The sequence below is a fragment of the Anopheles coluzzii genome, chromosome 2 (assembly GCF_943734685.1).
Source record: "Anopheles coluzzii chromosome 2, AcolN3, whole genome shotgun sequence".
NCBI lineage: Eukaryota > Metazoa > Arthropoda > Insecta > Diptera > Culicidae > Anopheles > Anopheles coluzzii.
In genome coordinates this window covers 87,020,095-87,031,622 of record NC_064670.1, presented here as the reverse complement: position 1 = coordinate 87,031,622, position 11,528 = coordinate 87,020,095, and the positions used below count along the sequence as shown (strand labels likewise).

Genomic DNA, 11,528 nt, shown 5'->3' with positions numbered 1-11,528 from the left:
CACCATACATGTAGAACTGTCTATACTGCTATGGGTCTGCTATGTCTATACTGCTATGAGTAAAAAATAGTATTTTTGGAGGATTTTAAATTGTATTATTTATAGCAAAAGTCCTATTTTTTTTGAAGTGTCTTTACAGTTCTGTTACGGGACTAAATTCATTTTTTCGTTGTTGTAGTATGTATACCAATATTACACAATTGGTTCAAGAAATGTGAAAATATGTAAAGATGTGACATATCATTTCGCACAGATCATACATTTACTTCTTCTTCTTCTATTTGGCGTAACGCACTACGCGGACATGTCGGCGTATACACGCTTTCGAGACGTAATTCATTACCACGCAGCCGGATAGTCAATCTTTGCTACGGGTGTACGATCCATTCTAGACTTGAACCCATGACGGGCATGTTATTGAGTCGTTCGAGTTGACGTCTGTACCACGGGGCCGCATACATTTGCATTTTATGAATTCTTGCTGAATGCCCCTGCACCTTAATCACTAGTGATGAGCTTTCTGGAGGGCACCCACGACTCCGACTCCGACTATTGTTAGTCCGATTCCGACTCCGCCAAAATGGAACCACTAGATCTGCCCAGAGACTGAGTCACCCGGAGTCGTCCGGAGCCGGAGTCGTTTGGAATCGTCCGGAGTCGTCTGGAGTCGTTTGGAGTTGTTCGGAATTGTTTGGAGTCATTTTGAGTCGCTCGGAGTCGCTCGGAGTCGTTCGGAATCGTCCGGAGTCGTTCGGAGTCATTCGGAGTCGCTCGGAGTCGTCCGGAGTCGTCTGGAATCGTTCGGAGTCGTTCGGAGTAGTTCGGAGTCATTCGGAGTCGTCCGGAGTCATTCGGAGTCGGAGTCGTCCGGAGTAACAGTGCACCACATTTCGATGTCGTTCTTTCTTTCCTCCTACATTCGCTCGAAAGAGAATGAATAAAATATGAATATGAGACTGGACTAATGTCAAACGTCGAATATAAGAGTTTTTATTGATTTATTTATCACACACACACTCGTACTCATTGAAATGAAATGCCTGATCACCATCACATTGCACCGACCGTCTCCGACCCCGGATGACCCCAGTTGACTCCGGACGACAACGACTCCGAACGATTCCGATTCCGAACGACTCCGACTCCGAACGACTCCGGACGATTCTGACCCCGAAAAACTCCGCTCTTATTAAATGCACGCACAAACAGAAAGAGAAAAAAACCCAAAAAAATGTAATATCTGACCACTACAACATTACACCGGACAACTCCAGACGACTCCAAACGACTCCAGATATAGCCGGGTGGAACTACCTTTCGGAGTTGGTTCCGAAATTTATCCGGATTTTTGCCAACTTTACCCATCACTATTAATCACGAACAACGCGTTTTATGTGCATGTGTTCTACTTCAAAAACCGTAACATGCAGATAGTCACAATGTAATGTTTACCACGGGGAAACTGGCTTCCTCTAGGATACCCATCTTGGATAATGCAATTGAATAGATTAGATCATGCTTAAATTTTGTTTAATTGTTTCTTCTTTTTCTTCTTTTTCTGGCTCAACAACCGTTGTCGCTGAAGGCCTGCCTGTCCCACTACTTGTAGGCTTGGCTTTCAGTGACTTATTGATCTCCCCATAGCAGGATAGTCAGTCCTACGTATGACGGCACGGTCTTTTTGGGGATTGAGCCCATAACGGGCATGTTGTTAAGTCGTTATTGTTCATAAACTAATTGGCCAAACAAGTGGCCTTATCACTGACTTAAAAGTTGAACTTAAATAACTATAATAAATACTAACTAACAAGTATAATGGCAACCAGCATTTATGAAGACAAAAAAAAATCTTCTAACTGTAACATTTCTGTGATTTGCTGAGTTGAATCGATTTCCCATTCACAGTTTACAGTAAAACAGGCTTAAATAAGATAAGTTGCTCTAGAATTATTATCAATGGCGTCTCATGCAGTATAATAAGTAAAAAAAGATCAACAAAGATCTTCAAGTTGCATGAAGCATAAATGTTAAAAAAACACACAACCAAGCCACTTGTTAAATGCAACATTCCAGAATTCCGTGGTGCGCACCGTTTCGTGCCGAGTTCGCTGGGAAGAATAAACTGAAGTGCTCTAATTCGCTTCAATTAACTCAAACTAGCCTTGCAAGTTTGCAGGAACGGCAGGGATTGTGATTGGAGCTGCTCTTATTGGCTTGTTTCCGAACTGTTTTCATAATTGCTTCAGAACCCCGACGTGCGTGCTCGCGTTATGCCCTCAAATGTTGCTCTTCTTCCACCGTACAAACCACGCGCACTGAAACACTAGGGTTTACGTAAAGTTGCAGCGGCTGCTGCTCGTTCGAAGATGCAATTTGAGGGTAATCGGTATCGGTAAATGATTAATAGGCACGTTAGAAAAAAATAACAACAGCAAATAATAATTGCAACTACTTCTATGCTTGCCCCTCCTTCTTTTGTGATTGGCAGCAGGGTTAATTTAAGCTGTCGATACACCATCCTTCCAGATTTACAAAACTGGTTTTTTAAGGCGTTAATCCAGCTTTGCTAATCGAATGGGGAATTTGCCCTTAATGAAGCAATCAAACCTGGCATATCATGTATCGATGACAACTGCTGCCGGGGTTCGCTCGTTACTCACGCAATGCGGTCGCTTTACAGCGTACGACAGCAATTTTAGCACGAACTTTTAACGAAACTAAACCACTAAATCACAAATCAAACAAAACCACCACTCTGGCTGGCTGGCTGGCTGGCTGCCCAGTGGGCTGGCTCTGCTGGGGTCGGGTAGGGCGATGAGGGAAGAAGAAGCGTGGCGGTTGCGACTTTGCTTCTTAAGATGCATCGATAACGGTCGGTGCGTTTGCGGCAGAATAACTGTAAAGTATTTTTCAAACCATGGGCCCCCCCGCAATTCGACACGCTCTAAGTACACCGGGACGAAACGTCGAATGGTCGAAGGAGGCGAGGGAGAACGGAGCAGCAAGAGCAGCAGAGGAGATGAGCGTATAATCTTATTTTCTGTTAGCGGTAGTCTACATTTCCCGTAGAAGTCTGCGTGATAATTAGAAAAACAAACTAATCCGTTCGCGAACATACAGCGAGAGAGAAAGAATGGCTGTTATTCTGTTGTGGCTTTAGCGCAAAAAAATAGAAATATGTGTGTGTGAGAGAGAAAAAGAGTGAGAGAGGTAACAAAAGAAGAGAAAGAGAGCTTTTTCGGTGTACTATCACTGTAATAACTGGTTTAGGTACGTCCGAACATGCTATTAAGAAATGCGTATCTTTACAATCGTTTTTGATCTCGTTTCAATTGAACGGGCTCAGGTAGAAAAGAAGAAATGAATGAATGAATGTACATTTTATCGTGATCTATTCTATTAATTAATTTTCATTTGGAATTTCACACTGACATGGAATAAAACTATGCAACAAAGTTCAGTACACCCGTTTCGCCCGTTAAGCTTATGTATTTGCACAACAATTAAACCTTCCAGAAGAGATTGATGTGTGGGTGCTCTAGATATTGAGCGGACACTTGAAATGCAACCATTACGACGGTCAAATGGTCAGTTTCTCAAGGGCATGCGTAGGACGAGTTGGGAAGACTTGGCACTAAATCATAATACGTCGGAAGCAAAGGTTAGTCTCTCAGCTGGTGCATTTTAAATAACCTGTGTCAAGGTCCTCTCTTCCAAGTGCGTTCCACTGATCGCCCCCTCCCACAACGCCTCCAGTGCAATGAATTTTCGAAGCAACAGCATAAAACGCATAGCTGGGTGAAAGCAGCACCATCGCTGCCGCCCCATGAGAATCTCCCGAGAAGAGGATGGTAGGTGTATCGGTTTCTCATTCCCGTGTCCTTCCCACACGGGCACAAAAAAATATATGCTGCAACACATTCTTTCTCCCCTTTTTTCTTTTCTTCTGCCCTGTTCACTCCTTCACCGATCTAGGCAGAAGGTAGATCATGTTGTATAACAGTCTAACACAGCAAGCACACGGCGGTAAAGGAAATCTCCATGTAAAGAAGAAGGCAACAAAAAGTATTTAAGATCTTCTGCCACGAAACTACCCAGCAAGCAGCACCACCAACCACCGGGAAAGAAAGAACCCCCAGGCCCCCACCCAGCCCAAGTGGGTAGGAATGAAAAGCATGTCTTGGGTGTGAAGCAAAGTAACCTTTGCTTTTCTCTTACTCCAATGCACGGCTGCGTATGCTGAAAAAAAACAGGCCCCAAGAAAGCACGAAGCACACTTACGCACCAAACACAGGCAGCGTACGGATAGGCCTCTGTTGTCTTTCTCCCGCTCTTTGCCGGATCGCGGGGAGGAAAACCTGTGGTGCTGGGTGGTTGGTTGGTTGGCTGGCTGGCTGGAAGGCGGTTTGGCGCAGTACGATCGTGGCTGGACGCGCCAGTACAATTGTAGATCCCGTGCTGGGTGGACGGAATAACACACTCACAGTTGCTAGTGGAAGCAGTGGTTGTTTGCCTGGCTGACCACCATTACACCAGTGCCAAGTAGTCACTTCCGGCCAGAAACGTCCGTTTGTGTAGTGGATTCTATCAAAGCAGTGGAGGAGCGGGTGAAAGGGGCAGTGCGTTTTTTTACGAAGATCCGGCGAAAGTCCTGATCAAGACAAAACAAGAACTTACAATAGTGTGACTTTGGGAAGTATTTCCCATTTTAAAACAAGTGATCGCCGTTGGTGGATAAAAGCGTTTTGCTACATTAACAGCTACAAAAGATGAAGTACCTCGTGTTTCTGGTAAGCATACGTCGGAGATACAGAATGGAGTTGGCAAATTATAGGTCACGATGGATGTGATATCAAAAATTATGTTAAGATAAGCGAAAAAATTGACACCGTAAAAACACAAAAATCGGGAACGTAAGAATCACTACTAGTACAAGAACTATTTAGGTCATATTTAGAACTGTTTCCACGCAGCATTGAACGGATCACTAAACACTTAAAGTTGTACAAAGCACACGATTGCTTGGATCTAACGCTCAACAGCTTTGCTTAACAGGTGTAACAGAGCCAAGCGCTAGTGTGGCTTGGAGTTAGTCACCCAGGAATTCTGTTCCTGTGCGGGTGTGTGAGAGCATTTCTCCGGGGGGGGGGGGGACTCTGGGGTTTACTGAATGTGCCTAATAATTATGCAAATAGTGTTCTACTTTCTGCTGTTGCTGCTGTTGCTGCTGTGACCCAATCCGGGAACCAATCGAGTAAACGACGAACGCGGATGGGATTCATTTCCATGTTTTCGTTGTTTGGTAGCCTGCTTTGTTGAGTGTCGTCAAGCGCTGGTGTCCCATTTCGGTGCGGCGGAATCTGTAAGAGAAAGTTGTGCCTGCTTGCCTGCTTGGTGGCACTGATTCTTGAGAACGGTGCGAAATATGATCGAGAAATGAAGGAAAGGTAAAGAGAACGGAAGAGAGAGTGAAAGAGAGATAGACCGTGGCATTCAAGTCTCTTCTCCGCCTCTCAGGACCCCCTTCGAATGTGTACCGAATGCGTCATCACTGATGGGGGTTTTGTGTGGTTTTGATTTATTTGGCAGACATGTTTGTCTTTTATTTCGTTCCCATCTTGGGTGGTATAAAATGCAGGTGGCATCGAAGTTGTTGAAATGATTATCCAAGGTCGGTGTGCTTCAAGTAAGGGATGTTCCGTACCCTTATCCAACAATTAATCAATTTATAGGGATATCCACAATGCAGAAATAGCTGGCTCCCGACATCCCTTTATTAGGACATTAGAACGGTTCTACGGCAAACAGTCACCGATACAGCCCGGTCACCGGTTGGGTGTATTGCCTCATACGACGCACAGTCATCGCACACAGTATAAGGCGTTCCGGTTTGCTCCGTACCCTGTGCTTCCTCGGGGGCTGATGCAGGTCTGAAATGTGTTTGTAGGTCAGATAGACAGACCTGTCCGAAGAACGGTTGGCCCAGTGTGCCAGGCGTATGTGTGGTAGTGTGCTGGTATTTTTATACACTTTTTTTTTGCTTTGCTATTCACTCTAATTGATGAACCTTTCTTTTCACGTACGTTGTGCATATTTCCGCACGCGCTCTGGCACATGAGCCACTTCCAGACCGTGCCATCCGAGCCCCACACGGTTTTACAGGTTCGGACCCAGTGTAATGAGGCAGGCAAATCAGCCGCTCCTAACGAACGCTGCCAAATTACACGGACCCCCTCGACACTGGACACGGTCTCATCGTAAACACACGGCATCTCAACATTCTAATCGGTTCGTTAATCGATAATCAACCTTTGAACCAGAACCGAAATTCCCCAAAACGGTTGTTTTCCTGCTGCTCGGTCCAAGAACCGTTTCGTATGTCGAATCGGTATTTCAAACATTCGGAAAATTATACGCAATGCATTAAACAGGACAGCAAAACAAAAGCAGCAGAAGATAATGATGAGTTGGACTTCATTAAACTCGCATCCTCCAATCGGAAACCATGACGAAAGAGGGAATCAAGTTGGGTCGGGTTCGTCGCTTTTTTCTCTCACCTCGCTGCAAGCCATTGGCATTGAAGTCTTTCGTTTTGAACTTGAAGATTTGAAGCTGAACGGAGTGGCAGTTGCTCCTCAGCTTATTAAGACCAAACGCAGTGTTTATAAGACCATTTATTTTAAATGTTTGTAAACATTTTAAGATTTTGAGCAACAAATGCTTAAACTAATGTGTCGCTTACTTCATCATAATTGCTGGCTCTTGGTAATGATATTCCATCCACCTCAATTTTACCTCTGATTGTTTACTGACCAAAGCATCATCATCTTCGACTTCTATCAGTTGAAACGAGTTATTATTGTGATGTTTCGAGTTGTTTCCCTTGTTAAATACTTTCTTTCCAAATGGCTAAAGAAGAGGATACGCATGTCGAGTGTGTTTTAGACTCGTGCGCTAGCTACTACAATCAATTGCATAAGTCGATAGCAGTGAAGAGCATTCACGTCGATGAACAATCGTCGATCGAGTGAGTGCCACGATCGCACTATCTCTGAGGCTTGTAGAAAAATAGAGCTTCAAGAGCAGGTTCAAAATAAGAGGCAGCAGTAGTATGCGCGCACCGGGTTTCTGTGCTCATTTCGCTTACTTGCCTTCCCCAAATATAGCGCGTATCCGTCGTACGAAACGGGTCGGGAAGAAATGGATGGTGGACTTGAAAATGGAACACCGCATTACTCACGTTACACCTTCGTACGCCGCTTTTCCACCACATTCAATGCAATGTTGCCGTGCATTTTATTTATTACTACGCCAGGGGAGGCAAATCGCACATGTGTGTGCCAAAGCTTCTCCATCACTAAGAGGCAAAGCAGGAAAGCATCGCTGTCCAGTGCGGAGCGGATTAGCATCGGCAATCGGGTGCCCTGGAATGGGATGCTCTTTGGAATTGCTGTCGCTTTTCTAATAAAAAAAATAGGCCACTGCAATCGCGGTTGAAAGATACTAAGAGTTTTCTCGCACTAAGCAATGCCACCTGAATGGAGCACTCCCGGTAACCGGTAATTCTGTGCCAAACGATCCTTGTGCCAGGAAAAAAAACAGCTTCCCCCGCCCAACAGGTTTATGCTGTTGCAATCACCCGTGTGCAATCGCCACTGCCTATTAACCTATGATTGGAACATAAAGTGCTTGAGATGATAAGAAAAGCCTGTTTCTTGCTCTTCTTTCTTTCCCATTAAAATAGGGGATCAATTTTAGCGCCAAAGCAGAACTGGCGACTGAAAAGTGGAAAAGCGAATGCCCTCGGGGGATTTAATATTTGCAACACACTGCTTTCGCCTATTTGCGCTGCGCCAGAAAATAGGACATGGCGAAACATTTCGATCGGTTTAAAGTCACATTAATAACGGCATTTGAATAAATAAGTCACAAAAGCAGCCCCAAACGTTGGATGGGAGAGTGACACTTTAAACACTCCTTCGGCAAAGCGATTAGCATATGTTCCATTTTCCACAGTTACAAATTTCTATGTCAAAACAAAAGCACTGTAAGAAAAAAAAGAAAACAAAAAGTTTGGCAGCACTTGCAGGAGAAAGGCTTCTACTTAAGGGGAGGAAGCATCGTATGAGCCAGTACAGCACGTGCAGCTGCAGGCTCTTGGAGCAGTGGCAAAGTGACGCAGAAAGTGAAGTGTACATGGTGTTGTACAATTTACATGTTTTTGTTTTTTGTTGCGCACACAAATCGACCAGAAAACCAGCCAGAAATCGATAAAAGTTTACAATTTCACCTCGCAAGAGACGACGGTGTAGAAAGTGGTTGCCGTTGATTGTGGTTCTTTTTCCGTCTTTCCCCTCATCATTCTCCTGTGTGCGGAGAGTCGTGGTGTTGGAGTCGAAAAAGGCGTGAAATGGGATTGATCTTTGAATGTGAATTTTGATCTCTTGCTGGAAGAGATGGATTTGGAAAACGGCAAAGCAATAAACAGAAACGGGTAGAAGAGGTAAAACGAGAGGAAAGAAAGAAAGAAAAAATGACCCCTCGTGAAGTCATTTGCAAACTGGCTGGCGAGGCTCAATTACAAACCGGCTTGATTGAGTGCAGAAAGTGGCGATCGATGCTGATGACGATCAGCAGATGATCGTTGAACTAATTCCGGTACCAGTGATAGCTGGCTGTGCGATGCTGTACCGCGAACGTATTAGCCTAATTAGGGCACTGAAACGGAGAGTTTCATTGCACGGGCCTTGAACTTATGGCATATGGGTATTAGCGGAGGCTGCACTTAATGAGAAGCAATGGGATTTTTTCTTCTCTTTTTTGTTTGTACTGAAAAGCGAATGAAAATCTCGATCATTTCGATCGATCAGCAAAAATTGTAGATCCGATAAGGAAGTTTGGAAACTTCCAAGCGGAAGAATGAAGAGAGCTTTACGTCCACAAATGGCTTACGGTTTCCATTTTATTTACAGCTGTTGTTTGGATGCCAAGCATTCCTTCGGGCCGATGAGCTGCTGGATTCGGAGGAACCTCCAGAGGGGTAAGTAAAACCAACTGGACAATCGATATTATTACTACCGGAAAAAGACATTCATTGACATTCCTTCACTGTCCTTCGATGTGCAGTTATTATGCATTCATAGAATCGCCTTCAGCCGTCCCGCCAAAGGTCCGTTCGCCGCCCTACACGCACATCAACATCGAGTGCAAGGAAGCGACCAACCCGAAACCTTACGTTTCAGCCAACAATCTGTGCGGGGATCTGAACAAGGGCAAGATTCCACGCAACCCGATGAAGCAGAACGTACTAGGCGAACCGTACCCGTTGTAAGTGTCCAGCGCTTTAATTGTAACGTATTCTGCTAGCAGTTTTGATAATGTTCGATTTTCTTTTCTTCTCTTTTTCGCTAGCGAATTGATCCGAAACCAAACGCTCAAGTTCCTTTCTAAGACGTTGCCCGTGCTCAAGGCGGATGATACGCTACCGAAGGTAACGCAAATCATTCCCGACGAACCGGTGGATCAGTTCGACGACAATGGGTACGTGAATATGAATGAACTCAATGTTGGCCGAGTGTTAATGTGTGTGTTTTGTTACTGTGCGGCGTTTTAGCATTGGCCGGCGAATGGGCAAATCGATGCGCATGGAAGAGGAGCGCCGCGTGGAGGAAGACGCCCGTGCACCGCGAAAGTTCTGCGACGGTGGCGGTGTGTTCTGTGCGCTGTACCGTGCCATCCAGGGCGAACCGATCAGCAGCAAGCTGGTGGCGGAAAGACGCGAAGAGGCACCGGCCGCCTACCCGCCGCCACCCCGCTACGAGGGACCGCCGACGCCCTGCCCGGCCAAGGTAGAGTACGCGACGCCCGTGTTCGCCAAGAACTACCAAGGCTCGTGGCGCTACGTGGTGCAGATCCCGTACGAGGGCTACTTCACGCAGACGGTCGAAGTGACGCGCTGTCTGCAGGCACGCTGCCACTATCTGGACGGTGGGTGTCTTTCGTCGCCGCGCTGGGTAAGCTTGCTGGTGGCCGAAATCTTCTACCCGAACGCGGAAGAGCAACCGACCGTGCCGACCACGACCACCACGACGGCTCCATCCATCCAGGACTTCCAGGCGTACCAGCAGTATCTGCAAAAGCGTGCCGGACTCCCGACCGACAACGTGTACGAGAGCACCATCAACGGCAGCCCACAGCAGCAGCAGCAGCAGCAGCAACAGCAAGCACCGACAGCGGCCGCCTCCAGTGCCAAGGCTAATCAGCACTGCGATGGGCACGATGAGATCGGCTGCTTCCAGGTGCGACTGTACTACGACTGGTTCCTCATTCCCGGCTCCTGCAAATGCTGGCGGCCGGACTACTTTGCCAAATACGTGCGAAAACGACCATCGCCGGATCTGTAAGACGGGCGCTGTGTGTGTGTGAGATAGGTCCTGCGCATGCTTTAGCAGTGTAATCGTGGCGACACGCAAACGAGACTTATATTTGGGATGCCCTCTCATCGACGGACTGATGACTGAATGGCAGCAGGCTGGCAAATTATTTATTATTTATTTTCTACTTACGAATACGGTCACCTGGAGTGAAATGGGCGACGATGGGGGTTGTGATGCTTGCGGTACTGCTTAAAACTTGTAAGACTGGACACGCCTGGACCGGCAAGCATTCCGGCAAACCTTGCTGCGGATATGAATGGCGCGAACTCAGCCGTTTACAATGATGAAAAGCAATAAGCTACTCACTTTAGCACTGTTAGGCGGCAGCAAGGCAGGCAATTGGGCTGCGGTGTACTTCTACTACTTCTTTTTAAACTTTACTCTCGGGGAAATAGCAAGCATACAGCCCGCACACCTCCTGGGACGGCCGGAGTAAACCGAACGCGTCCGGGCGTATGTTCGCGTGCAAACAAATGAATGTATGAGATTTTCCGCATCGCTTTGAAGGTTTCGCAAGGTTTGCACGGGCTAGAATCACGGTTTTCCATTTTGTTGGCAAGCCTGTGTGTACCTGGTCGTAAGACAAATGCTCGTGCAAACCTTGCGGATACGGCTTGCGCATCAAATCTCTTTAAATCTCCGCACACTCCAGCACAAACACGCGAACACATAAAACGAACACAACACACACTAGCATTACTTTTACTATGTAAATAAGACGTAAATCTTTTTAAAATATGATCGTGATTTTTTTAAATAAACGGTTTTCAAGTACAGACAAAAAACAACTGCATCCACGATATAGTAATGAGAAATCCTTTTCATCGAATTGAAATTCGAATTTATGAGCTTGTACTCAAAGGTTCTTAACGCGAAACTTAACGAAGCTTATACCGCATCGTCATTCCCCAGGCCGCAAAAAGGGGAACTGAACGAACAAAATCAACGTGCTTTCTCGTTGTTCCCAGCAGACTGGTAAACCTACGAGAGCCAGAAAGCATGTGGATTTTTTATTTCGTTCAGTTCCCTTTTTTGCGGTTTGGGTTCTTGCTACAAGGAAGCGTAAAACAATTCTTATCCATACATTGGTTG

General features: G+C 45.9%; 1 protein-coding gene across 1 annotated transcript; it reads left to right on the top strand.

The window, feature by feature from the left end:
* Window positions 1-4,142: 4,142 nt before the first annotated feature.
* LOC120951136 (uncharacterized) lies at window positions 4,143-11,240 on the top strand. The gene is made up of 5 exons (XM_040369679.2): window positions 4,143-4,790; window positions 8,973-9,040; window positions 9,127-9,327; window positions 9,412-9,540; window positions 9,614-11,240. The coding sequence occupies exons 1-5, from the start codon at window positions 4,770-4,772 to the stop codon at window positions 10,401-10,403; spliced, it is 1,209 nt and encodes a 402-aa protein (XP_040225613.2). The 5' UTR covers window positions 4,143-4,769; the 3' UTR covers window positions 10,404-11,240.
* The last annotated feature ends 288 nt before the right edge of the window (window positions 11,241-11,528 follow it).

Excerpts from the sequence above, each read along its gene's own strand:
- LOC120951136 (XM_040369679.2), top strand. The coding sequence starts at position 4,770 with ATGAAGTACCTCGTGTTTCTG. Across the intron at positions 4,791-8,972 it reads TGAAGTACCTCGTGTTTCTG|CTGTTGTTTGGATGCCAAGC; the intron begins GTAAGCATACGT and ends TTTTATTTACAG. Across the intron at positions 9,328-9,411 it reads CTAGGCGAACCGTACCCGTT|CGAATTGATCCGAAACCAAA; the intron begins GTAAGTGTCCAG and ends CTTTTTCGCTAG.